The sequence below is a fragment of the Pan paniscus genome, chromosome 12 (genome assembly GCF_029289425.2).
Source record: "Pan paniscus chromosome 12, NHGRI_mPanPan1-v2.0_pri, whole genome shotgun sequence".
Classification (NCBI taxonomy): domain Eukaryota; kingdom Metazoa; phylum Chordata; class Mammalia; order Primates; family Hominidae; genus Pan; species Pan paniscus.
The window spans coordinates 54,971,644-54,998,994 of NC_073261.2; the positions used below are offsets into that span (position 1 = coordinate 54,971,644).

The 27,351-nt window shown below is 36.8% G+C and overlaps 1 protein-coding gene across 6 annotated transcripts in view; it reads right to left on the bottom strand.

Moving 5' to 3' along the window:
• The window catches only part of ZNF638 (zinc finger protein 638), a 155,474-nt gene that overhangs the window by 14,564 nt on the left and 113,559 nt on the right, over positions 1–27,351 (bottom strand). For all 6 annotated transcript variants that reach the window (XM_008960274.3, XM_008960272.4, XM_055107806.1 and 3 more), the window contains 11 exons: positions 18,240–18,290; positions 15,665–15,736; positions 14,796–14,882; positions 14,259–14,327; positions 13,921–13,961; positions 12,334–12,465; positions 10,417–10,545; positions 8,773–8,814; positions 8,153–8,287; positions 6,167–6,292; positions 1,858–1,895 (listed from right to left, as the gene is read on the bottom strand). In XM_008960274.3, the coding sequence (XP_008958522.1) occupies positions 1,858–1,895; positions 6,167–6,292; positions 8,153–8,287; positions 8,773–8,814; positions 10,417–10,545; positions 12,334–12,465; positions 13,921–13,961; positions 14,259–14,327; positions 14,796–14,882; positions 15,665–15,736; positions 18,240–18,290 (922 nt within the window). The remainder of the gene's footprint in view (positions 1–1,857; positions 1,896–6,166; positions 6,293–8,152; positions 8,288–8,772; positions 8,815–10,416; positions 10,546–12,333; positions 12,466–13,920; positions 13,962–14,258; positions 14,328–14,795; positions 14,883–15,664; positions 15,737–18,239; positions 18,291–27,351) is intronic.

Below are 27,351 nucleotides of genomic sequence, written 5' to 3' on the forward strand. Positions count from 1 at the left end.
AAACTGGGACTTCACAATACTAAAGATTAGTGTTTATTTCAGAGGCCAACCGTTCACTTCCTAATGTTAATGAATTAGAAAATTTTCACTTAGCATTCTTATTTGTGGCTTTAATCAGATGATAAATAAAATCTTTTTACATATCAACAGAATGAGTACAGACTGTGTGAATTATTAAATTATGAATGTATCCACGAGTTTCCTCTAAACAGTATTTAAGTAGTTTAGTTATAAACAAAAGTATCATATTCATAATGAACTGGCAACCACAAGTGCTTTAAAACAAAACAAAACAAGTGCATGTAGTACCAGCTACACAGGAAGCTGAGGTGGGAAAACAGCTTGTGCCCAGGAGTTCAAGGCCAGCCTGAGCAACATAGCAAGACCCTGTCTCTAAAAAAAAAACACAACAAAAACAACAAATAGTATTTTCTCAGCATCAGTTCACTCCAAAAAAAATGTTTAGTATTCTGGACATATCCCACATCTTTTTCTCTAATGTAAAAAAAAAAAAAAAAAAAAAAGGCGGGGGGGGGGTGGGAATTAAGAAGTTTTTGGTGCTAATTTTAAAAATTAGTTTTATGAGGTTGAATACATCTGTAAATTCTTTAAGAAATATATTCAATTTTAAAAGCTATGTCTAAACAATGAGAGGAGAACAATGACCAACTGCTATTGCTATGGAGAACAACTTTTCATGCAGACCTCAAAAAATCTTCGTAAAATGAAATAAAATGGGTTTTGCCACAGAGTTATCGTGGCCAATCTTTAGGTCTACATATATAGTACTACATAGGCACTGTTATTTATTAAGCCCTTTGTGAGCTTTCACATCACACACTGCTGGTGGTACTATTTCTTAGGTATGTGAATGCACCTGGTATGACATACAACTTAAATAACCCTGTGCTGACACACAGAGCAAACCTATTGCTTAATGTTACTGGTATATTTTAATGTACTCATCATCTTTATCAACTAAAATAATCTGAATTTATAAAAATTACTGAGAAGAAAAATCCGCTAAGACGTTCTGTTTTTCAGGGATCTTAACATCAGTGCATCAGATAAAATAAACACTTTACATATTTAAACACTTTCAAACTGCTGTTTCAAACAAATATACGCTCTTACAAGGACTAATAAATATTGATGACTCAGTATACAGGAGGAAAAAGAAATATTCTAAATCAGTGATTTACAATGAGCAGTGAAAGGCAAGTCATCAACTGGTGGAACAAGGGTGGTGATAAGGAGGATATCCATCAGAATGAGAAAGTTATTAAGGAGAGGGTGTACTTCACGTGGTCAAAACAAGGCTGTAAGTCACCAGTTTGTGGAGACTTTGAAAAACAAGCTTTCATTCCTCTGATAATGCAAAACTATATACATAATTTTTTTGGACAAATACTTACTCGCCCCAACCCAGTTGTTTTTAAAAAGTATCAAAACACACAATGAAATTAAGTAACATTAAAAGGTTAAAATTTTACTACCGTGTTTATTTTGGAATAGGAAAATGTAACAAAAACAATGTAATTACTGTTCGTGATGTTGAGTTATTCGAGAGTCTTAAAACATTTTATAAAGAAGTGGTTTATTTAATTCAAACTGTTTATATATGCAGTTACTCTAAATATTCAGTAAATACTTAAATGAGAGTAAATAAAAAGCAACAAACGAAACTCCTAGGTCAGGCTGAATCCAAAAAGAAAACTGTAACAAGCCCATATGTACACAAAATAAATATGCAGAACAGAACTTTTCACTACATGTGAGCCATTACTATAAAATACAGCAATAAAATTCAGAAACTCAATACTATACAAAAGTGTTAGTAAACATAAAGCAACATACCTTTCTTTTTCTAATTCTGGGTCATGCTCAATTTGCACCTGTAATATAATCAGCATTTTATTAGAGGCTATTCCACTGGATTTGAAATATTTAACTATAAAAGCAATGTTTTTAGTAAAAATTTAAGCTCAAAAAAAAAAAAACCTTAAAAATGTATCAAAGCAGCTAGTTTTCAGTGTCTACATTACTATCAGGTTCTAGAATTTTTTTCTAATTAAAGACCTCCAAATTAGGTAACACACAGTAACTTATATTAATGAAAAAATAAGTTTCCTTAATAATGATATAAATAAGAAACTTTATTAACTTTAGAAGCCTGGAAATTCTATCTTTTCCCTAAACAATAAATGTGAAATATCAACATCTTCCTTGTGGAATTATTTTAAAAGACTTCTAAGAGAGATCAGCTGACTAAAAAAGTTTCCTATTCAAAATACCTAGAAATGCTAAATAAAATTGAACAATAATCCTTTTAAATATTTGTCTGATATCTGATAAATATTTTAAATATTTATCTGATATGTGGGTCCCAAGAAAGCAATACTCTGGAGCCCCAAAAAAGGGCAGGAATTAAAAATCAGTCCCTATATGCCAAGCACTGTCCTGGGTACTTGGGATGCATCAGTGAACAAAATGGCAAAACGTATCTGTCATTCAGAGCTTATACATACTAGAAGGAAGCCTTTTCTGAGAAATCATGCACTCTCTGGGTAGAAGTCTTCTAGAAAGATTTTTTCAGACTAAAAACTGAAAACAGTACTTTAAGGAAATTCAATGTGTCTAGAGAGGATTCCTGGCATAGGTGTTTGAGTCCAACAGTAAAGACTTCCTTTACTGGGATATCTGGTGATAAGTCTAGCTTATATCCTAATGATACTGCCCAAAACTAAAGATGATGGTTTTTAAGTCCCAATTACAGAGAGTGTTTACTAGCAGCTTTCCATTAAGGAGAAAAGTTTATTAGAGAGAAAAAAAAAAAAAACCCCTGCATGGTATCAGAGGAACTCTACATCAGATACCTATATTGGCCAACTTACTTCCTTATTCATAAAGGAATAACGGAAAAACAAATGCACAAAAGTAAACAAAGTAAGCTAAAGAAAAGGTATTTCAGACAACTGAAGTGCCTTTTAAAAAAACTCAAAAGAACATCCTCAGAAAAATTCAAGAGAATACAGCATCTATGAAATCAGTGCTGGTATTATTTCCAGAAAAACAGAATATTAAAAATTGAAGGAAATAAATCAAAAAATAATAATAGAAAAACTTCCCTGGGGCCAGGCATGGTGGCTAATCCCTGTAATCCCAGCACTTTGGGAGTCTGAGGCAGGCAGATCACGAGGTCAGGAGTTCGAGACCAGCCTGGCCAGCATGGTGAAACCCCATTTCTACTAAAAATACAAAAAAAATTAGTGGGCATGGTAGGGCGTGCCTGTAGTCCCAGCTACTCGGAAGGCTGAGGCAGGAGAATTGCTTGAACTCGGCAGATGGAGGCTGCAGTGAGCCGAGGTCACGCCACTGCACTCCAGCCTGGACAACAGAGCCAGGCTCCATCTCGACAAAAAAAAAAAAAAAAAAAAAAGGGAAAAAAAAGAAAAACTTCCTGCTCTAAAAGCAGGATGCAGGAAATGAGTCCCAAACCAAGAAAAAACCTTACTCACTGGACTAGCAATACCAACCCTCTCTTTAGAAATTCTGGAATCACCAAATATGTCCCTAAAGCCTTTGATCTGGTTCTTCTGCCTAAAAATCTCCCCTTGAAATTTTCTTAGAGCTTGTTCTCTTCCATCAGGTCTCTCAAATAACTCTTCTGCTGAGGGACTATCACTGACCACTTTAAGATACACATTCCCCACATTAATCATTCTCTTTTTATCTCGATTTATTCATTCACAGTCTTTTTACCACTTTTATATCTGTTTATAGTCTATCTCCTCCACTAAAATATAATCCTCGAGGACTAGGACATTGAAACAAAGTTCATCATGGTATTCTAATACCTAAAATAGTGTTAGCATAGAGAAAAGGAATTAGATAAATATTAGTTTAGGGCCAGGCACAGTGGTTCACACCTGTAACTCCAACACTTTGGAAGGCCCAGGGTGGAGGAGCACTTCAGGCCAGAAGTTTGAGACCAGCCTGGGCAACACAATGAGACCCCATCTACACACACACACACACACACAAAATCAAAAATCAAATAAAATAAAGTTAGCCGGGCATGGTGGCATGCCCCTATAGTCTACTCTGGAGGCTGAAGTGAGAGGATCGCTTAAGCCCAGGAGTTAAGGCTTAAATCATGTGGGCCATGATTGAACCATGGCACTCCAGCCCAGGTGACAGAGTTAAGACTTCGTCTTTAAAACAAACAAACAGAAAAACAAACTAGTTTAAAGAATTAATAATATAAATCCTAAAACCTTTCAGAGGAACAAAATAGTTTTGATCTAAATCAGACTTCTCCTCAATAATATTGGATTCTGGATGCTAAAAACAATCAAAGGAAAAATAGCCTAAGCACAGAATTTTACATCTAGACAATCAATCAATGAAATACGTAAGAGCAAAATAAAGTCAGTTTCAAACATGCAGAATTTCAGAAAACGTACTGCCTCCACATACTTTCTGGGGTAAAAAAAATATTTGAGAATGTACTCTAGCAAACAGAAAAACCACCTGTGACGTGACAGAATCCAAGAAAAAACAGACATGACTCAGAAAAACAATGAAAGAAAACCAAAGGTGTATATAATTGGTCGACAAAGCAAATGACCGTAAATTTAGAAAAGAGTCACAAGAATAGCTCTGAAAGGAGATTCCATTCAACAAATAGTAATTAAGTTACACAGATGATCACAGTAACATGAAGACTGTCATTTTTCCCCCTTTCAACAAGATACAAACCCTAAACCATACAAGAAAACCATAATCTACCTACTTATGAAAATGAAAATGTGGCACCATTTTGAGAAATGACTGGGAATATAAGAAACTCATCTGTGAGTGTAGAGGTTATGGACACACATATTGCCTTCTTTATAAACCCATTCTCATTATTACTTAATTCTGCAGTAAATATCTTCATAATCATGATACCAAAAATGCAGCTACTAGTTTTCAGTATTTAGAATGGAGTGCTACATGCTTTGTATACAAGCTAACTATAGATATTGAAATAAAGGTCACACATACTACACAAAGAAGTAACATTTCAGTCTAACAAAAACAGTAAGTGTTGAAGAGAAGATAATATAGAGTTGATTATTAACTCATTTTAAATAGTAGTCAATTAAAAACTGTTACAAATAAGCCATATGTGTTATCCAACTTAAACTATACGAATAAGGTTCTGGGTAAGCACTTAGGAAGTGAAGTACCAATTCAGGCAGAAGTTTATGTAAATTTTCACTTTTTTAATTTTCTTTTAACTCTAAGAATTTGGGACTATATTTCTGGGATAAGGATTTCTGTACAGTCAGTGTTTAATTTTGAACTTAGTTGAACACAACTGAATAATAGCTTGAAAAATATAAATGACAACTTTTTAAAAATGCATGTTCTGCTGAGGAATAGCTAAAAACTTTTATATATTTTTTTCTGAAATTATCAAGTGAAATGAGCCACTCATTTGTGCTTAAACTGGTACCTATCATAATACATTTACTTAAAGATACTCTAATTTAGATTTAGATGATGAAATTGCCTTTTTCTTTAGATAGTGCAAGATTTTTAACAGATTGACAACACAAGGACACCAAATATAAGGTCCTATTACTTACCTCTGATATCAGCATACAATGGAATAGAAGGAGAAAATATCTGAGTTTGAATTTAATGCTTTCAAAGGTGGACTATCCATAGCTTTCCTACATGTACTACTGTGTAGGCCAAGAACCTGTGAAATCTTATTTCTTAACACAAAAACAGTTTATAATAAATGTAACTGAAACAAAAAGAAGAATAAACAAACTTCTTTCTACCCAGAGGAAGCCAAAATGGATTCAAAGTAGCTGCATTCTGGAGACAATCACGTTACATACAAAGAGTCACTATACACAAAAATGTAGATACCTACATGTCAACAATAAGTATTCAAAAATGCATATATGTTACATTGTTGAAAATTTCTTTATTCTCATTTAGACAAATTTATACTGCTTTATAAGCTATGAAAATTGGAACACTGATTGCAACACAAATTATAAAAATCATCTCTAAACACAGAAACAGTTTGACTACTACCTGAGAATGACCTTTATGTTCTCTGTATTTTCTAAAATCACAAAAGCTGAAGAAAGATAAATCTTACCTCTGGTAAGTCTATCTTTGGAGATAATGAGCAGGTCAACATATGGTCACCAATATTTTGTGGATTTTGTTTCAGAAAGCTGTACATTGACTGAGCAGATTCAGGACTATCTAACTGAAGAATTGCCTTTGGAGAAGATTAAAAAGTTATGAATAGTTCTTTAAAAAAATTAGAATTAGAATAACCACATAATCCAACAATTCCACTTTTTAGTATACACCTAAAAGGAATGAAAGCCGATACCTGAACATGTATTTGTACACCCATGTTCACAGAAGTATTATTCACAACAGACCAAAGGGAGAAGCAACCCAACTGTCCATCAATGGATGAGTGGATACAAAAATGTGTTATATGCGTAAAACAGAATTATTACTCAGCTTTAAAAATGAAGAAAAATCTGACACATGCTGCAACATGGATGAACCTTAGAGACATTATGCTAAGTGACATGAGCCAGTCACAAAAAAGCAAATATAATTCCACATACATGAGGTAACTAAATTTATAAAAACAGAAATAATGGTTGATAAGGGCTGAATTAATGGCGAGTTATTGTCAAAAGGATAGAAAACTTCAGTTTGAGGAGACAAAAGTTCGCAAATGCATGGTGGTGATGGTTGCACAATGTGAAGGTGCTTAATATCACTGAACAAACACTTAAACATGATTAAAATGTTAAATTTATGTCTTATAAACGGTAAAATTTGTGTATTTTACTACAATAAAAATGTTTTTAATTGTTTTAAAAGTTTGGAATATATTCTTCTTTCAGGTTTCAGATATATGATTACAAAGGTAAGGTTAATCCTTATTTAAAGGAAACAAAAGAAAACAGTCCTTAAAATGTTGTAAAGCCAAGGCAAAACTGAAGAGAATGATAGGTATTCTTTTAAATAGAGGATTAAAAATATTTACAAGAAAGGTTCAGAATTCCTATGTGCCATCTGTGCCCCACCTTCCATTCTATGTCACACTATTTATCATATTCCATTCTATGCTCTATTTATCAGAAGCATATCAAAGAAATTATCTAGTTGTTGGTTAATTAAGTGCTTTTTATGAATATTGTCCACTTTTATGTAAAACCCTGCCTTTCTAGGTAATATATGGCTGATAAAAATTTAATTTTAATGAACATATAGCTGAAATACATATTAAATACAGAAGGCATACCAAATGTAAATAAATGAATAATTTTTGGTTAAGAGACCAAATCATGAAAGTAAGGAATGATTACTTTATTTTTGAGACAGGGTCTCACTATGTTACCCAGGCTGGAGTGTGGTGGCGTGAACACAGCTCACTACAGCCTCCAACTCCTGGGCTCAAACCATCCTCCTGCCTCAGTCTCCCAGGCAGCTGGGACCAGAGGCACACGTCACCATGCCCAGTTAATTTTTAAACTTTTTGTAGAGACGACATCCCACTATGTTGCCCAGGCTGGTCTCAAACTCCTGGGCTCAAGCAATCCCCTCGCCTCAGCCTCCCAAAGTGCTGGGATTACAGGGGTGAGCCACTGCATCCAGCAATTATTTTCTCTCTCTCTTTCCATATAAACAAACAAATAGACCTAACTCAGGTGTTTCATAGCTGGAAGGGACTTAAAGAAATATTGGGTAATACCCCTTTCATTTTACAAGTAAGTGTAAACCAACTTAGCCAAGACCACAAAGATAGTTAAGATCAGAGCCAAAGGAACTCAGGTCTAAACTTCCCAGTAAGATAATGCTGTCTGCACTATATTACCTTTCCCCCTTGCATAAGTCTTATTTTTCCTTAAAAACTAGGAGTTCTGAAAAAAGAGAGGTCATCTCTTCTTTCTTGGCCCAGTCCAGAATAAAATATTCTGGTTTATAATAATTCTGTGAAGTGGTTGAGTAATATTTATAGGTGCTTCAGATCAGAAGTTGCAGATTGTCAGAATACAGGGTTATTATATATTCTTTATAGAATGAATAGCTAAATTATGAGGGAACTTGTTACCTTGTTTCTATTACTCATGAATACATGGTGATTCACTTTTCCAAACTGAAGTCCAACACAAAGTACACACTGAAGTCCATCTTCCGGTAAATTATCAAGATGTACAAATCGATCATAAATTGTATCTATGTTTGCCTGTAGTTTTTTAAGAGACAGCACAGAAAAAACCACAGCTGAAGCAACAAACGGTAAAACAGATTAACATTAACTTACTATTACAGAGGTCAGATGATGTTCTCTCCCAAGAGTAAGAAAATGACTACATGGGGGAAGACAGTGAGGTCTTAATTTTACGTATGAGTAATCAGTAAAATGACGTACTAAAATGGGAAGTATAATATTTCTACTATCAACATAACGTTTACCCAAAACATCCTCAGACAAGATATTGACCTATTAGACCACTTAGTATGCACTCCAGTACCAGAAAAATTTTTTCGCATCAAGTACTACAAGAAACCTTTATTTTTTTATTGTTACCAAGAAGACCCATCTGACATCTCCATCACCTCAATATCTTAAAATTAGTTCTAAGGTTTTAATTTCTAAAAGGCAAACAAGTAAAACAATGTTTCCATCAATTAAATAAGTATACAAAAGCATTTAAATGCAAAACTTACCTCTGGGTCATTTTCTTTTACCAAGGTTATAAATACAGCTTCCTAAAAAGCAAAAATAGATAAAGGTTGATGGTATAAGCTCTTTCTCATACAAATACTTACTTAGTTAAGATTTATAACATGACAATCTATACAAATATGCATTACAAAGTATTTTATAAAATTAAGAAGCAGCAAGATTTACATTCTTTCCAAAAATCTTTCTCTCCTAAACAAGCCTCATTCTAACCCACACAATTTAATTCTTCTTATTCCCCTAAGAATATAAAAGACTAATAAGATAGTACCATTTAGAAAAGACATTCAAATTCACAGAAGGAATAGAGATTTAATTTAGACAACAGGAAGAGAATTCAAATTACAAAAGAAAAGCTAACTAAGCAAAGTAGGAGATGAGAAAGAACAGAAATGCAGGCAAATAAAACAGCACAGAGCATAAATGCAGATTTGATGCTACTGAATTATGAAGAGGCCAAGAACATCAGGAAACAAGGATATCAAAGCAGGCAGAGGACAACTAATGGAAGGCTTTGTGTGCGGCAAAGGAACTTGGACTTTATAAGACTGAGGATCCTAAACTTTTTTTTTCTTGTTGATACTACTGATGTGTATAAAACAATCTTGCCAATTACATCACATTAGAGTGATTCTTAATGAAAGGTATTTTTACATTACATGCATTTCTACCTGCCTCTAGAAAGGATGTAATATTTCTATCTCATGTAATGCATACAATATTTCTACCTCATGCTTCTTAGCAGTTGACAGTAAATGTTTATAGGTCACATAGAGGCACTGAAGGGTGTGTACATGAGATAAAAGCTGAGAACTCAAAGGAGTTTTATAAAACTGAAGGTAGCGTGTATGTACAAAAGACAATTACTTTTGTATATACAAAAGGTCCAGGAGGAGGTCTGTTTGTTTTAGAGACTAGGTCTCCCTCTGTCACCCAGGCTGAAGTTCAGTGGTAAAATCACAGCTCAGTGCAGCCTCAAACTCCTAGGCTCAAGGGATCCTCCTACCTCAGCATCCTGAGGAGCTGGGACCACGGGCGTGCGCCTTCAGGCCCAGCTAATTATTTTAAGTTTTGTAGGCATGGGGTCTCACTTTGTTGCCCAGGCTGGTCTTGGGTTCTGAAGTCCTGGGCTCACACAGTCCTCCCACCTCAGCCTCTCAAAGTGCTGGGATCACCAGCGTGAGCCACCATACCTGGACCAGTAAGAGTTTTTAAGAGATAAAGCAATGGTATATGGGATGAGGAAGAGGGAACAAGCTCACTGAGTTAAACAAGATTTACAAGGAACTAAATTTAAGAAATGAGAGAAAAAAAATTAAAGATAATTTCCAGAATTCTAGTTTAGACGACAGATAATGGCAGAAAGATAAGAGAGAACCCTGTCTTTAGACAAAATGCAACCTTTTTTCCATCCCAACATACATGAAGAATAGGATTCCCTCACTATGAAAGTAACTCTCAAACAGTGGGATGGGTGACTGGGTGATTGTTGGAGGGACAGGAAGAAGCTTTCTCAGTGTCTGTGAGAAAAATGTGAACCAAAGTGGAAAACTAGAAAACATAACAGACTGTAACAAATCTGATTTAAAAACTTAGTAAGAGCTAGTAAAAATGGTGGTCTGATTTACCTCATCTTTTATATTCATGTTTTCAGGAGCCATACTTATTGAGAGTTGATTTCCATCCATCAATACTGGGAAGCAGGTATAAAATTTTACCATAGACTCAGCAGCTTTTCTATTTATTTCTATATATGCCTTTTAAAACAGAAATTAAGGTAACAAGAAAAATCTTATGTTACTTTTTCTCAAAAACAGACTTGCAAGTATAAACAAACTACTTCAAACGTCAAGTGAATTGAACAACTTAGTAAATATTTTAAAGATAAAAAAATGCAGTCCTCAGAAAATTGAGGCCCAAAGACTAAGAATATTACAACCATAAGCAAGAAATAAAGAATGAATAAACTTACTATACTAAGGCAAACTAAAGAGAGAAAAAAGAAGAGACATTCTAGCCACTGACATTAAGAAAAATCTTATTCAAACTGTATCCTTAGTACCTAGAGCAGTATCTGGCATGTAGCAGATATATTTCTAATCAATATTAGTATTTCTTGAGTAAATAAATTTATTGATAAAATATGAGAAATATGAGACATGAAAAAACCAAAGAAACGTGTAATAATTGTGAAGTCATTTTTCATTTTGTTATTTTCATAGGTGTAAAACTGTAGCTCCATACATTTTGCTTTTAATTTTCACACCTTGGTAAGTAAAGAGGTTGAAACTTCTTCCATATATTTGATAGTTAATGAGGTAGAAAGCTGTATGTTTGCTTACAGTTGTAAGCCTATTTGAAATGAATTATCTCTTAAGGTTGTTTATCTATTTATTGTAGTTTTAATGTTACAGCATAATGTAGATGTGAATCCTGTTCCCTTTTTTAAACAAATACTCTTAGTTTTTAAATTTTCATTTTGATTTATGTTAATTTTAATTTCATAAATGTTTAAAGTATTTTCATTAAGTCTCCAAATATTTTAATAATTTTACTCAACTCCACTCAAAACTGGGCACATAACTTAGGTTTAAAGTTCAACCACTGTACACAATGCAATGGGTTTTAGTGTATTTACTGAGCTCTGCGATCATTCAAATAATCTACTTTTAACATAATGTGAAATTACACATAACTCACCTGTACTCATTCTCTTCTACCATTTTCTAAAGCACACTGGCTCGGAGTGCCTCAAAACATATATCCTATTCTACTTTCAAAGATCTCTAGTGACTACCAACTCCTTTCTATCGTAAGAACACTTCTTCCCACTATTCTAATGGTGTCATTTCCATGATTTAAACTATTTCCTGAAATCTCGCTCAATTAAACATACTTTCTACAAGTTGATTATTAACATACATTTTAATGTGTTGTTTTAAAAATACAAAGCCAACAGATGCTTATATAAAATTTAGAACATAAAGATAAACCTAGATTGTTTTAAGTATTGATGACATCATTAGTCTGAGTCTGAAAATGGTTACTTCCCATTTGAGTATCACTGATAAGAGCAGAAAGAGTATGAAATACAAGTAGAAGAATGATCTACGAATCTTATAAATATAGCTTCCTAAAAAGCCAAAATAGATAAAGGTTGCTGGTATAAGTTCTTTCTCATATATATACTTATGTATTAAACATATTAAAGATATAAAACATTTCCTACTATTAAACATATTAACATAACATAGTAAAGATATATTTATTGAACATATTGAAGATATAAAACGTTTCCTATTAAACTAAAATTTTGAGTAAAACTTTGACATATTAGAAAGCCATTTTTCCCCATCATTAAAACTATGTCTCGTTACAACAATACTAAAATACAGGATATCTGTGTTTTATATTTTAAAATCCCTTAGCTTGAAAGTTTACTTTGAGGTACTGCTTTTAAACCTTTTCTTTTTAGTTTTGTAAATTTAATGTTTCAAAGCATGCATGCTTGCAGAGGATATGAACAGCTATTAATCAACTCTTACCTTTTTATGAGATGATAAAATCAAGATATCCTTTAAACCACCAAATGGTTTTGCTAAGTCATAAACTTCTTCTACAGAATATCCTTTATTAGGCAAATTAGAGACAAGCATCACACACATTTCTTCTGTTTCCTTCAAAACAAAATTTTAAAACCTGTTATTAAAATTTCTTTGTTTCATATTTACTTAAGTTTATACTGTATATCATGTTATTTTAGTATATTGTTGCATTTAATACTGAGGAAAGTCTGATAAACTCAAGAGGCTGGTCTGAACCTCGAATTAAAAAGAAAAGCAAAAAAGCTTGCAAATTTACACTCTTCAAGAGTACAGACTAATTGTAGTTATACCATCTGTCATCTAGTCGAGGTCTGCTGGACTCTTTTTCACCCACTGTTTTTTTTTTTTGAGAGTCTTGCTCTGTTGCCCAGGCTGGAGTGCAGTGGTACAACCTCGGCTCACTGCAAGCTCTGTCTCCCAGATTCAAGTGATTCTTGTGTCTCAGCCACCCAAGCAGCTGTCACCCACTGTTTTAAAACACAAGTTCATTTGTTTCTGGCTACAACTGCTTCCTTTCATATGCTGTCACCATCCCTGTGCCTTGTGATAATATCCCCAAGCTCCAAATCAGTGTGTATCCTTTTATCTTCCTGAATAAGATAATCACTTAGGCAATACATAATAAAAAAGCTCCTGAGAATCTTTACCCCACAACCCAATCCTCAATGCAATTAAGCACTTTGTTTTCTGCCATCCCTTCTCTCAGATCCATTTTATTCTTCAAGGTAACTCTCTCATCAATGCCAATTACTCCTTTCATGCTTATTGGGAAAATTTCTAAAGATGATGTGCTATAGTCAACTTGGCAATTTTTTATCTCTAGGGGGAAAAAAAGGCAGGAAGTTACAATCTTCATAAACCAGTTTAGTGTGACTTTACACTAAATTGGTGCTATAAAATACTCTTCCTAAAATAAGACTTACTACTTAGTTACTACTTGAAGAATGGATCTACTAGACAAAAACTTATGCTCAACACCTGAAGGATCTAAAAATCTACACCAGTAAAATGTAAATTAATGATTGTAATGTATTAATAATAATAGATATAAACATAAGAAAACAATATATTAAGTGAACTTCATGTCCTTTAAACTGCAAACTCCACTTGCTTCCCCATAAATGCAAACAACTGGTATTCTAACCATTAACATATCTCCCATTTACCTCTAAGAAAAAAATAGACTTCACAAAATTCTACTGATTCTAATTTAACCAACTACTGTCTACCCAAAACCCATTTTGGCATAACATGTTATTCTCAATGAAAAGTAATCTTCAAAAAACATGTACATTTGTTGATGATCTGTTCCTAATTTTTGTGACTTACTCTGCACCTCAGGGTTTTTGAGCTAAAATCACATTTTTTTCTCTTTTCCTTTCTAAAAATCATGTTTTAAAAGTCACAAATGACTGGAATTTCTCACATGCCAAATACCATGAATTTTTTTACCTGGGTTTATAAGAAAAATATCTTTTGTTAAAATGTCTTGAGCTTTAAAGAAATAAATAAAATATGAAAACTGACCTTGTTAAGTGGTTCATTTTCTGTGGCCTCCAAAGCAGCATCTTAATACAAAATAAAATTAAAAACGATGCAGACATACTTATCAAGATCCCACTTTATTCCACAATAGGTTAAACAGTAGCTACATGAAAACATGTAATACAACAAGTCTAGAGAATTAGTACAAAATAACTACAAAAGTGACATTGGCTTTTAAAAAATACATTTAAATTTCATTCTGAGATCAAAATTTCGGATTAAGAGATAAAGACATGAATCATAATATTCTTAATTTCACTTAGGTATGGCATTGGTAATTAAAATAAGTAAAGAACAAAATAAAATTTCTATTGACCTACCAGAAATAGCTTCTTTAGCACAGTTTTCAGTGGCTTTGACTTCAATACTGGTCTTTATTTCAGAGTTTTCTGCATGAAATAGTCTGCTTTAATAGTCTAGTAAAACACTAATATAATTAAACTAATGAATCTAAACAGGAACTTAAGCTAGTTTGACATTTCAAGTCTCCTTAGGCTGACCTGACATAAGCCAAACATCTCTCTTTGAAAAACAAAAGACAGCAATCCCCACTTTGATAATTTTTAGGCAAAATTTCAAAATATACCTTAAAGATGATCTAAAGAAAATAAATGGACCCATAGAGGGAAACAACACACTGGGGCCTATTGGAAGGTGGAGGATGGGACGAGGGAGAGGATCAGGAAAAATAACTAATGGGTCCTAGGCTTAATATCTGGGTGATGAAATAACCTGTACAACAAACCCCCATGACACATGTTTACCTATGTAAGAAACCTGCACATGTACCCCTGAACTTAAAAAGTTAAAAAAAAGAAAAGAAAACAAAGCACTGAATGACCACATTTCAAGCTTACCTGGTATAGTCACAGGTTTGTTAGAGTCTTTGTTTTTGACATTCCCAGTCTTTTTGGCTTCTAGAGACTTCTTTCCACCAGATTTTGCTTGTAAAAGTACAGTCAGCCATTATTCTAAAGGTCTTGTTAAATCATTTAGCATGTTTCACACTAATGTATTAAATTAGTTTGACTTTATTACAAAGGCAGCTCTTTTCCACAGTCATTATTTCTATTTATTTTCAGTACCTCTTTCCCAATAAGATTAAAAGCAAATTTAAATCCAGATACAACTTTTTGGTGATGCCGTCAAATGAGCCACATGTTTAACCTTCATGTGGCAGAACAACATTGTAATCACACACACGCAAAAATAATACTGTGTAATTTCTGCAAAGATTCTTTACAATTAGTCTGTTAGGAAAGATACTACTAAAAAGATTGCTCTAGTTGCAAGGTGCTAAATTTATTTTAAATAGTGTTCCATTTCTTTATGGAAAAAAAATGAATTCTCCTAACATCCTTTTTAAAAGTAACAAGCATCTAAGAAACTGTACAAACTGGAGAGGGCAATATGAATTGACAACTCTAAAAAAAGCGAAGGAAACAAAGATTAAACCATTTATGGAGGGAAACGACAGAGCAACCTGTGATTACAAAGCTGTCAAAAATGTACAATTATATAGCTTTATATATATGTGATTGTTTACATGCACAAAAATATATCTGCCTATCTGCCAAAGATAAAATTCCAACAAAATGGGTCAGGTTTTAAATATCAAGGAAATATCTACTAAACTCTTCAAGTATTAGATGCTAACAATTATTATACGAATTTAAAACATAAATAAAGAATAAACAATAAAATCTCTCCTCCCCAATAGTCTTACCTGTTTTGATTGAAGCTTTATTACCTTTAACAGCTACCGTTACCACAGATTTTACAGAACTTGCTGATTTCCCTAAATCACAAAAGATGCAGTCAAAACTGGTTTACTTAACTAGTATCAACAATCTCTAAAGAACCTCACAGAGAAAAAGATGTAAGAATAATAGGCTATGCTTTATTCAAAACATAAAATGCTATCATCTTTGGGGACATAGGCCATTTTCTAAATCTAGCAATGATGATAATTTCTTCAGAAAAAAGAAATCACTGAAATAAGATATTTACCTCCCTACTGGGGTAGAGGTCAAACATCCCTAAACTGAAAATCCAAAATCTGAAATGTTCCAAAACCTGAAACCCCGAGTGCTGCTGACATGACACCACAAGAGGGAAATTCCCATGTAAGTACTTAAAAAAAACTGTTTCATGCACAAAATTATTTAAAACACTGTATAAAATTGCCTTCAGGCTATGTATATAAGGTGTATATGAAACGTAAATGAATTTCACGTTTAGACTTGGCTCCCATCCCCCAGATATTTCATTATATATATGCAAATATTCCAAAATCTGAAAAAAAATCCAAAATCTACAACACTTCTGCTCCCAACCATTTTGGATAAGGGATACTCAACCTGTACTTAAAATAGCACTCATGCAAGTTAAATAAATTTCTGAATGTGTGGATCAACTAGAAGCAAAATTACTAATTCCAAGGACATAAAAACAATCCCATACTTTGAGCAGTTCCAAAAGCAGTTAAACCTAGATCCTCCCAACCCACACTTCCATGGCTCCTAATTGATTAAAAAGCATTCAAGAATACTTATATCATGGTCAGGTCATATAAAGATTGTTTTGACTCATTCCTACAGTTTCCTAGCTGTACAGTACTATTTAAATTGCTCTGACCATTATTTGTACCTACATTATCTATTACTATGGCCTATTTTCCAAGATGGTACTGTTTATAAAGATGTGATCATGAAAGTGTTGCAGAAGATCATCAGAGAGCCCAAACCCTTTCCACCATTCAGAGAGCAACAGGAGATTTAACTTCGAAATTTGGATTCATAACAACTAGCGAGAATGGAGGAGGAAAAAGCCCAAGATAAAAAATCAATAGATCTAAATTGAATTCCAATTTTTATTGAGAAGCTTTGGGGCACGAACAGATTTGTGTACACATTTCCCTATACATAAGGGTGGTGATTGCCAAAATTACCTAACAGGAACGTTATGAGAATACAATCATACTTTTAAAAATCATACAAAAAGCATTCATTGACATCTTAAAAAAATCAACTGAAACAGTTTACAAATCCACCCTTTATAGTCAAGACAGTCCATAATCTTTGCTCAAAAAGAGCAATACAAATCCTTATAGCTTGTCACCTAACTTGTCATTCACGACTTTTGCCACACTGCAGTAAACTGAACCTCAGTGAGCCCTTAAGATATTTCTTTCACTATCCCTATGTTATTATCACAAATCACTTCTATCTGGGTACTGGGACTTAAGGAAAAAATAAAAAATAGCCGGCATTAATTTCCAACAAGTAAAGGGGTGGCCATCAGCTTAATCCCAGTCTACCACATCCCCAATGACTCCCATACACTTGGTATCAAAGTAACATCAAAGTGTTGGCAAAATAAATGCAGCTTCAAGACAAGTTTCCTAGCCACCCATAACCCACTCAAATTACTGCTTCTATGAAACTACTATATGAAAATTCTGGATCTGCCACTAATAATGATTTTTGCCAGTTCCAGGCTGTTTCCTTTCCTTTTTAATATTATATGAAAGATTATTTGTTTGTTATTGAGACAGAGTCTCACTCTGTCCCCCAGGCTGGAGTGCAGTGGCAAGATCTCAGCTCACTGCAACTTCCACCTCCCGGGTTCAAGCGATTCTCCTGCCCCAGCCTTCCCAGTAGCTGAGATTACAGGCATGCACCACTGGTGCCTGGCTAATTTTTTTGTATTTTCAGTAGAGACAGAATTTCACCTCGTTGGCCAAGCTGGACTTAACTCCTGACTTCAGGTGATCCACCCTCTTCGGCCTCCCAAAGTGATGGGATTATAGGCGTGAGCCACCATGCCTGGCTTGAAAGATAATTTAATACATTGATTTCTATCCACTTAAAGAGATGACCCTGAATTAATCAGGATTTAGCAGAATTGGGAGAAAAACTGGAAAGGATTATGCCAGAGAAAAGAGAAAAAACTTAATAATTACCTAAAATCCCACTATAGCTCACAAAAACTACAAGGGATCATATTTATTAAACTATTATATAAAAGTAAGGAAGAAGAGAGACCTCAATAAAAGAGAAAGAGGAAAATATGTGATACTCATCATGAGAAATTTCTCCAGTTAATTATTTCAATAATTACTACAGAAGCATTATCTAGTACATATCATTTCTCAAAACTGCTAGATGATTATAAATCTCAAAGATTAGCATGCATTCAATACAGACTATGTCATGTGAAATCCAAAACTACTGCCATACGATTTTAAAATACATTAAAGTTTTAAGTAATAGTCTAGAATCCTAATTAAAAAAACATACCTGCAGATTTGTTTACTTTGGCTACAGATGCCTTGGCTTGTCCAGTTTTGGCTAAAACAACAAGAAAAACATTTAAGTACTACATTACAAATAACATCACTTGGATTTAGTTAAAAGTCAACCTAGCAATAATTTCGAAAGAACCCTGCAAGAAACAGTCCTATACTCATCTTTGTATGTCCATGGAATTACTATGGGGGCAAATTCTTAGATATGGACTTGATGTATCAAAAGGCATACAGATTTAAATTTTAACAAGTAACATTAGACTGACCTTCAGAAAGGCTGAACCAATTAATATTCCCATCAACAGTACATAAGCATAGGAATTATTCCCCATTTCCAAACACACACAATATATCAAGTCAAAATCCTGCCAAGTCTGACCTGCAGACTCAGGCTGAGCGACGGATGAAAAAAGTACACAGACACAGGTATTTTGCATGAGTGCGGCTAGGGGACTGTTCGGCCTTAGAGACACCAAAGAGAGAATGCAGCCCTGATAAGCTGGAGCCGCTTGTATTTATTCAGTACAGATTTAATGACAAAGGCCTGGAGCCAACACAATCTGTAGGTAATTGTCACCCCCACCGCCTTGGGAGCAGTCCTGCGCGCAATAGGATGATCAAAGGTCTGCAAAAGTAAATAAACTCGTCTAGATAAATTCCTTTACACTCCTTTGTTACCTACTTCTTGCCCTTAGCGTCAGGGTAAGAGAATTTAGCTGCCTTCAGCCTTTATTCTCTCCCGAAGCTTTGCAAAACCTCCTGGACTTCCAAGAAGGTTTGCGTCTCTCCTTATAACTTTTCCCACCACCCTGACTGATCTCCTACATCTCCCCCTTTTGTTTTTTGCCATCAGGTTTTGTTGATTGAAGAGTACAGATGTGCACAGCAGCAGGTTTGTCAGGCGTAGCGATTACTGCTTGTATTCCGGCTTTGCATCCTAGAATTAGTAAATAACATAAGACAAACATGAGTATAATTAGTAATATTTTTTTCCAATCAAGGAGTGAGGGCTTATCCAGGAGAGATGTTCTTGCACATCCTTCCATATAACTGTTTGTTGGGCATGTAGATCTATGGCGTTTAGGGATTCTAGAATTTTAGTTTTAAGTTGCTTTACGTCTGCTGTTAAATTATCATGTAAGGTCACCCAGAGGTGTTGTTTCACCTCATCCCAACTATGTATTGATTGGTTCCATGGTAGAGAGGTGACACAGATATGCTTATGCTCCCAGTCACAGTTTAATTGCTGTCAGAATGCCAGCGCATCTTGTCACTCCCCTACATGTTCCAAGGCAGCCTCAAGGGCTTGCAGATGTGCAAGAACCTTTTGATTTGTACCCTGCTGTAAGAGAAGTTCATTAGACACATTTCTGGCCAAGTTATCTACAAAAGCAGCTATTTGTACTGATTCAGTAATAGATGCTACAGCAAAACTAGCAGTTGCTAGGATGACTATGGCTGAGACTATAAAGGCTGTAAGATTAACTATGAATCTTTGCTGTCTGACCTGGGACAGGGCATGTTCTAAGGTGGCAAGAGCAAAGGAACCTTGCCAATCGTGTATCAAATTGACTGGTAGGAATGCCTCAGATTGTCTCCTTAATACCATAATACTAGCAATATTTAAATTAGATATATTGTAACTAGTGATACATGAGGTGAAGCAAGCCTGTCCTTGCACTCAGGTCACAAACATGGAGTTTTGAGGTGTAATGGAAATACTGATTCCCATAAGAAAAACATATGGATGGGTAGTGCAAATCAGGCACTGATCTGTGTGATTATGCATAAAGGTCATAGTATAATTGTTGCTGGAATCATGTTATGTCCCATGCCAGGTGTTAAGGGTGGTGCTAAGATGTCCCAGATGCCATTAAGTGTCTTGGGGTGGCAAGGACTCTACTTGGGGTCTGGGATATCCCATCCCCCCTTCGGCCCAAATCACAGGGGAACGGACATGGCTATGAAACTAAGATTGACGCCACAATGGATGCAAACATCAGTATGGTCGCCCTGTAAATGACCGTGGGGGCTCCAGTCTAAGATGTTAAATTGCCTAACTGGAGACTAAGGGCTTGTCCCCCGTGACAGACCTCCCAACCAAAGTGGAATCCATTACTTTCCTGGCTTTGTTCTTTAGCACAGGGAAGAATGCTGGGGAAAGTGGCACTGATTGCCTTGCCTGGTTTGAGGCTACTGGCACAAGAACGTTAAGGCATTTCCTTTGCCATATGTAGCCATAATTGTGTTTCGGCAGGTACACAGTAACCTTACACACAGTGGGAAGATAATGGAGTGATATGTAGTGTTACCTGGCACCTTAGTCCAATGTGTGCCATTAATAACGGACCCTACTGGGGTAAGTCAATCCCTCCTAGCCAAGCAGTTAACGTTATTAGAGGCTGGGAAGGGGGTGCCTGCCCAGGTAACAGGGCGTAAGAAAGGCGGATCTAACAGATGAGCCCAATAGAGTGTAGCCGGTACGGGTTGCAGGGAAAGCGAGAGCATAAAAAGGATCCTACGTGAGTTGTAACTTACACCAGAGAGCAGAGCAAGGAACAAATTATCTGGAGTGAATGGTTTCTGTGTCTGGAGCAGGATTTGCTCAGCCTTGTAAGTTGTCTTCTTCAGCATCCCCCAGGTAATGTCCGGGGCTTGTGTCATCTGAGGAAGCTGTGTTGTCTGGAGCTGCGGGTCCTGCAGGATCATTTCCTTCACTTCTGGTACTGTGTTGGGTCCTAGCCACGCCATGGTATGGTCTGATGCATCGTACTGGAATCCAAAGAGGGCCTGGGGGTGTGAACACAAGCATATCATCTTCCCCACGTTAGCAATTCATTTGGACCACACCATACGTTACTATTTACATCTTTCCATAAAACTGCGGGTTTTATGTCTTGAGAGGTTTTAGCAAAGTGCTTTTCTATAGTTGATTGAAATTTATCATTTAAATTTTAGAAATTAAGGATAAATAACACTTGTGCTAGTAGTGTTGCAGGGTCCTTACTCATTTTCCCCTTTTTGTTTTCTGAGCATATTTTTATGGGTGGAGTGGGCACGTTCTACTATGGCCTGTCAGTTAATACGGGATGCCTGTGGAATGTTGGATGCTCCATGTGTGACAAAATTGTTGAATATGTGAGCTGGCATAGGCCAGATTATTATCAGTTTTAATTTTTGTGGGCCACCCCATAAACGCAAAAGTTAAAAGATGTTTAATGATGTATCGGGTGGACTCTCCAGGAAGAGCATGTGCGCTAATTAGGTAGGAACTGGTATCAATGGATACATGTACATATCTTAGTATTCCAAATTTAGGGACGTGTGTAACATCTGTTGCTATAATGGATAAGGTTCTAGTCCTCTAAGGTTAACACCTGTTGAAGGAAGAGATGTGCCTGTGAGCTGGCAATCTGGGCACTGCAGGATAATTTGTTTACCCAGTCTTTGGGTAAGCTGCTATTGTTAAGTTTCTCTAATTTTGGTGGAAAAACTGAAGCGACTGGGTGGCTTGGTCAAGCAGTGACGTCATAAGCTGCAGGTCTGCTTGATCACTGCCATAAGCCAGTGGGCAAGGCAGTGAGCTGTGTGCTCGAATATGTGTGATAAAACTGTGTATGTTGACCCAGCAATTGCTGAAGTCCAAGAAAAGGTGTACACAGGGTAGGCTCGAGAGTGGACTTAATGAGGGCGGTCTCAAGGTTTTGCAACAAACAAACAGAGTCACTAACAATGTTAATGGGCTGAACGGATTCCGTTTCTAGGGCCAGTACTAGGGCTCCAACCTCAGCTCCCTGAGCGGTAGTAAATCCAGATCGAGTGAGGGAATTATGTGGTTTCCACCAAATAGCCGCTTTTCCATTTTTACCAGAGCCATCAGTAAAAAGCGTTAAAGCTTTAGGTATGAGGGAGTGAACTACTTTTGTTGGCAAAACTAGAGGAGTATGAGATAAGAACTGAAATAGTCTGCCAGCAGGAAGGGCATATTTTATATGGCCTGCATAATCAAAGAGTGCTAATTGAAGATCTAGAGATGGAGCAAGATTGCTTCGAATTTCTACTCAAGAAAATTCTTATGACATCAGGGTCATAACCCAGCAACAGACTGCATCGTCTGCGGCCCGTATAGATGACTTTACTAACTAGCTGGATATAGCGAAATAGTGTTTTAGTCCCAGTATGTGAGCAAAAAACACATTCTAGGAAGCGCAGCCCTGTGGCCATCTGTCCTATTAATCCTGTAGAGGAGTGTTTAGCAGGAAAAACAAACAACTGAACTGAATATCGTGGATCTATGCTATCTAGTTGTCTCTGAGAAATAACTTGGTCTATTTCCTCAATTTCCCTTTTTGCTGCGGGGGTTAAATACCTGGGTGAGTCTAGGGCAGCACTGCCTTTTAGGATAGAAAACAGGTTCTGTAATTTATCAGTAGTTATGCCCAAGGTGGGGGGATGCCAGTTAATATCACCCAGTAATTTTTGATAATCATTTAAGGTATGTAAGTTGCTAGTATTTAATTTAACCTTTTGAGGTCTTACTGACCAGGAAGTTAGTATGTACCTAAGATATTTCCAAGGTGAGGACATCTGTACTTTTTCAGGTGCTATGATTAACATCTTAACGACAGAGGCATATAAACTCAAAAGTATTGGCTCTGTTGGGTCTGCTAGTAAAATATCATCTACAAAATGAATAATCTTGCAATTAGGAAATTTTTTTCTACTGGGGAGCAAAGCCTGATTTACATGATGCTGACACATGGTAGGACTGTTCAGCATTCCTTGAGGAAGTACTTTCCAATGAAATTGGCAAGCTGCCCTTTCATTACTGATAGCTAGTATGGTAAATGTAAATTGTTCTCTGCCCTGTTCTGCAAGGGGAAGAGTATTAAAGCAGTCTTTTAAGTCAATATCGACTATAGGCCTATCTTGAAGAATTGCCACAGGGGAAGGGAGCCCCATTGAAGGGGCCCCATAGGTTGCAAACTGCCACAGATAGCCCGTAAGTCATGCAAGTCTCCATTTCCCAGACCTTTTGGGAATGATGAAAATGGGCAAATTCTAAGGGCTGCTTGATGGTTCTATATGGCTGGCTTTTAATTGCTGCACTCACTCATGGGCTCACTGTTATTTCTCTCCCTTTAAAGGCCACTGTGCTACCCAAATTGGATCTTGAGAGAACCACGTCAGGGGTAGGGGAAGAATAACAACAGTGGCCATTATTAGAAAGGGGTTTGCAGCCCCCATTGGGCTAATCGGTCCCGTCCCCAAAGGTTAACAGGGACAGTCATGTTTAGAGTTGCTAACTGTTTTTTCCCTCCAAATCACAACGTTAGGGGGTTATGTGCTCTGCTTGGCTGTGTGCACTTCCCCAGTGCTGACAATTTTTTGTTTCTGAGTGACCCAAGGCCAAGTTTCTGGCCAGTTTTGATAACTAATAATCAAAATATTCGCCCCTGTATCCTATAAGCCAGTAAAATTCTTACTTCCGATTTTTAAGGTAATCGTGGGTCTCAGATCAGTGATTAATTGGTTCCAATATACTCCTATGGCTCCCGTGCTTCCAAAACTTCCCTTACTCCTTCCCTGGGCATTGGGGACCCAGTACGGTAAGAGTAGTAACTGAGCTATTTTAGATTTAGGGGGAAGAATATGCAGACCTTTACATTCCATCATAACTAATACCTCAATCTTGATAATCACTATCAATTACCCTGGTGAGCACATTAATTCCTTTACTGGATAGGCTTGATCATCCTAGGACCAATCCCACTGTTCTGGAGGCAGTGGGCCCCAGATCCCTGTTGCAATCCTTTTAGGGTCTTCTTTCAGCACTAATTCGTTGGGGCAGAGTAAGCCCAATCCTGCGCTCCCAGAGGTGGCTGTTCTGAGAGAGTGGACTGTGGGCTTTCCAATTGACCGAGGAAAGCTGCCGGCATTGCCCAAGTTTGGAGCAGGGCCTGGGGCTGGCCCCTCATGAAGTTTCCCACCTGATTACTTAGGTGGTTGGCATCTTTATCAAATTTGGACTTGCATTGATTTGCCCAACGTTTCCCCTTTCTACGTCGGGGGCATATAGAAGGGGGTTCTTTTGCTGAGTTACCTTGGTCTCTACTAGTGGGGCACTGCCTCTTCATATGACCTGGCTCTTCACAAAGAAAACAATTTGGGTTTTTCTCCCTTTTCACTTCAGGAGACTTTATTGCCATGGCCAATATTTTGGCTTTGTGTGTTTCAGTCCCCATCAGTTGACATGCTCGTGTAAGTTCCCTGGCCATAACTGCCTTTCCTCTGACTGCCTGCGTTGCTTGCTGGCAGTCGACGTTAGCATTTTCATAAGCCAACTGCAACAATAAGATTATCAGCGGCCTGGGGATGACTAATTTGTCTCTTAATTGCCTCGGTTAACCGAATGATATATTCAACAAATGGCTCCTGAGGCCCTTGTCGAACATTTATAAAGATCCCTGTTGAACTTCCGCTTTCGGAATTCGGGAATTCGGTCCCAAGCCCTGATAGCACACAAAGACACTTGTGCATAGGCTTAGGGAACAAAACTTAATTGTTGTTGTACACTGGCATAGGAACCCCTCCCCTGAAGCATAGCAGCTGTTATGTTTTGCCCAGCCAATTGATTCTGGTTGGCTTGTTGTTCACACAACTCATCATACTCTGTCTTCCAGAGGAGGTACTGACTGGGCTCTAAAGTTGTTTTAGCTAGCACTGCCCAGTCCCATGGGGCCAAACAGAAGTTGTCTGCTATGGCTTCAATTAATCCTTTCATAAATGGACTAGCGGCTCCGTTTGCTCTGATGCTTTTTCTTATCTTTATAAGCGTCAAAAGAAATGGGTTCATATACCTGAGTACCTTGCTGATCTTGCATTACCGGGCAGGTTAAGAGCTCCCCTTCTAATGCCACTTGCCTAAGACAGGGTCCCACAGCTGTAGTGTATCCCTTGTCTTTTTTCCAATTTATTGGGGGAGGGGGCTCAGGGAAAACCTCTGTTTCCTCTCTGGTATCTTTACCCAGTAATGGCAGGGCTGAGGGAAGAGGCGGCGTAAGGTAGGTGATGGTTCCTCCTCCCTTCCCTTCTTGGGATCTTCTGTGTACGGCAGGGCCAAAGCAGCCCTAACTAAGGCCCATAAGGTTAAGATGTTACTGGGACCCGTTGCCCTTGTTTATGGTATTGTTTACGATTTCTCCCCACTTATTCCCAGAGCTCTAGGTCCAGCATGCCTTCTGCTGGGAACCATGGATTATGGGAAACAACAGTTTGCCTTAGGACCCTTAACTGAGCCTGCGAAACCGAGGCTCTGCTAGCTTTAAGCAGTTGTTTCAATACTTTTATATACTGTTTCTGTTGTGCGGACAGCTGTTGTCTCATGATGAAACTCTAGTCTGAGAATTCCCCTCAACTTGGATATCCCGAGTGGGCACCAATGACTTACTGACTGCACAGTCTCTTCGCCTTCATTTTCGGGGGTTCCGTCGTGATCCCTTGCAGTGTTCCTCACGAGTGGCACCAGCTGCTGAGTCTGATCCACCGACTCTGGCCGAGCGACGGATGAAAAAAGTACGCAGACACAGGTATTTTGCGTGAGCGCAGCTAGGAAACTGCTCGGCCTTAGAGACGCCGAAGAGAGAACGCAGCCCCAATAAGCTGGAGCTGCTTGTATTTATTTAGTACAGATTTAATGACAAAGGCCTGGAGCCAACACAATCTGTGGGTAATTGTTGCCCCCGCCTGTAGGGAGCAGTCCTGCACGCGGATGATCAAAGGTCAGATGATCAAAGGTCGGATGATCAAAGGTCAGATGATCAAAGGTCAGATGATCAAAGGTCGGATGATCAAAGGTCGGATGATCAAAGGTCGGCAAAAGTAAATAAACTTATCTAGATAAATTCCTTTACACTCCTTTGTTACCTACTACTTGCCCTTAGCCTCAGGGTAAGAGAATTTAGCTGTCTTCAGCCTTTATTCTCTCCCGAAGCTTTGCAAAACCTCCCAGGACTTCCAAGAAGGTTTGTGTCTCTCCTTATAACTTTTCCCACCACCCTGACCAATCTCCTACAAAAACCTAACATGGTTAACTGAAATGATCAACCTTCCCAATGTGAAATGGAAACTGGTAGGATTTTTTTTTCTTTAATTATAAGTGTAGTTGTATCCGTCTTCATATGTTTAAAAGTCATCTCTACTTCTTTCTCTATAATCTGCCTAATCATACTATTTTCCAATTTATCTTTTGGGTTGAGGCTTCTTATTTTTTATTAGAGTTCCTTAAGAAAATTAACACATAGGTTAACAATTTTTTAAAGTCACTCAAAATACTTATGCATTAATACATTTTATGTAGTCAAATGTCTTCCTGATTGGGAAGGACTTCTCAACCTAAATTTTACAAAAAATATTCTCCACACTTAAAGAATACTGTCATCTTATGTATCATAGTAAATCTTTGATCCAACTGCAGTTTGATATAAGCACTTTTACTTTTTTTTTTTTTGAGACAGAGTCTTGCTCTGTTGCCCAGGCTGAGTGGCATGATCTCAGCTCATTACAACCTCCACCTCCCAGGTTCAAACAATTCTCCTGCCTCAGCCTCCTGAGTACCTGGGTCTACAGGAGAGCACCACCACACCCAGCTAATTTTTGTATTTTTAGTAGAGATGGGATTTCACCATGTTGGCCAGGCGGTCTCAAACTCCTGGCCTCAAGTGATCCAGCCACCTTGGCCTCCCAAAGTGCTGGGATTACAGGCGTCAGCCACCGCACCAAGCAAAGTGCTTTTACTTTTATCAAAAGTAAAAAAAAAAGTAGCTAATTTAATGAATAATTGATCTTTTCCCAAATAAAATGAAATATTACCATACAAATTTACTGATGTTTTGTATGTTTTGGGAAATATCTCTGGACTCTCTTCTGTCCTACTTTTTGTCTATGTAACTATATGAAACTATTCTAAATCTTCGAACTTTGTAATATATTTTAATATTTATTGTGGATAGTCTGTTTTCATTGTTTTCTTTAAAGAACTGTACTGCCTATTCTTATATGTTAATTTCTTATATAAACTTAGAATCAGCTTATGTAATTTAAAA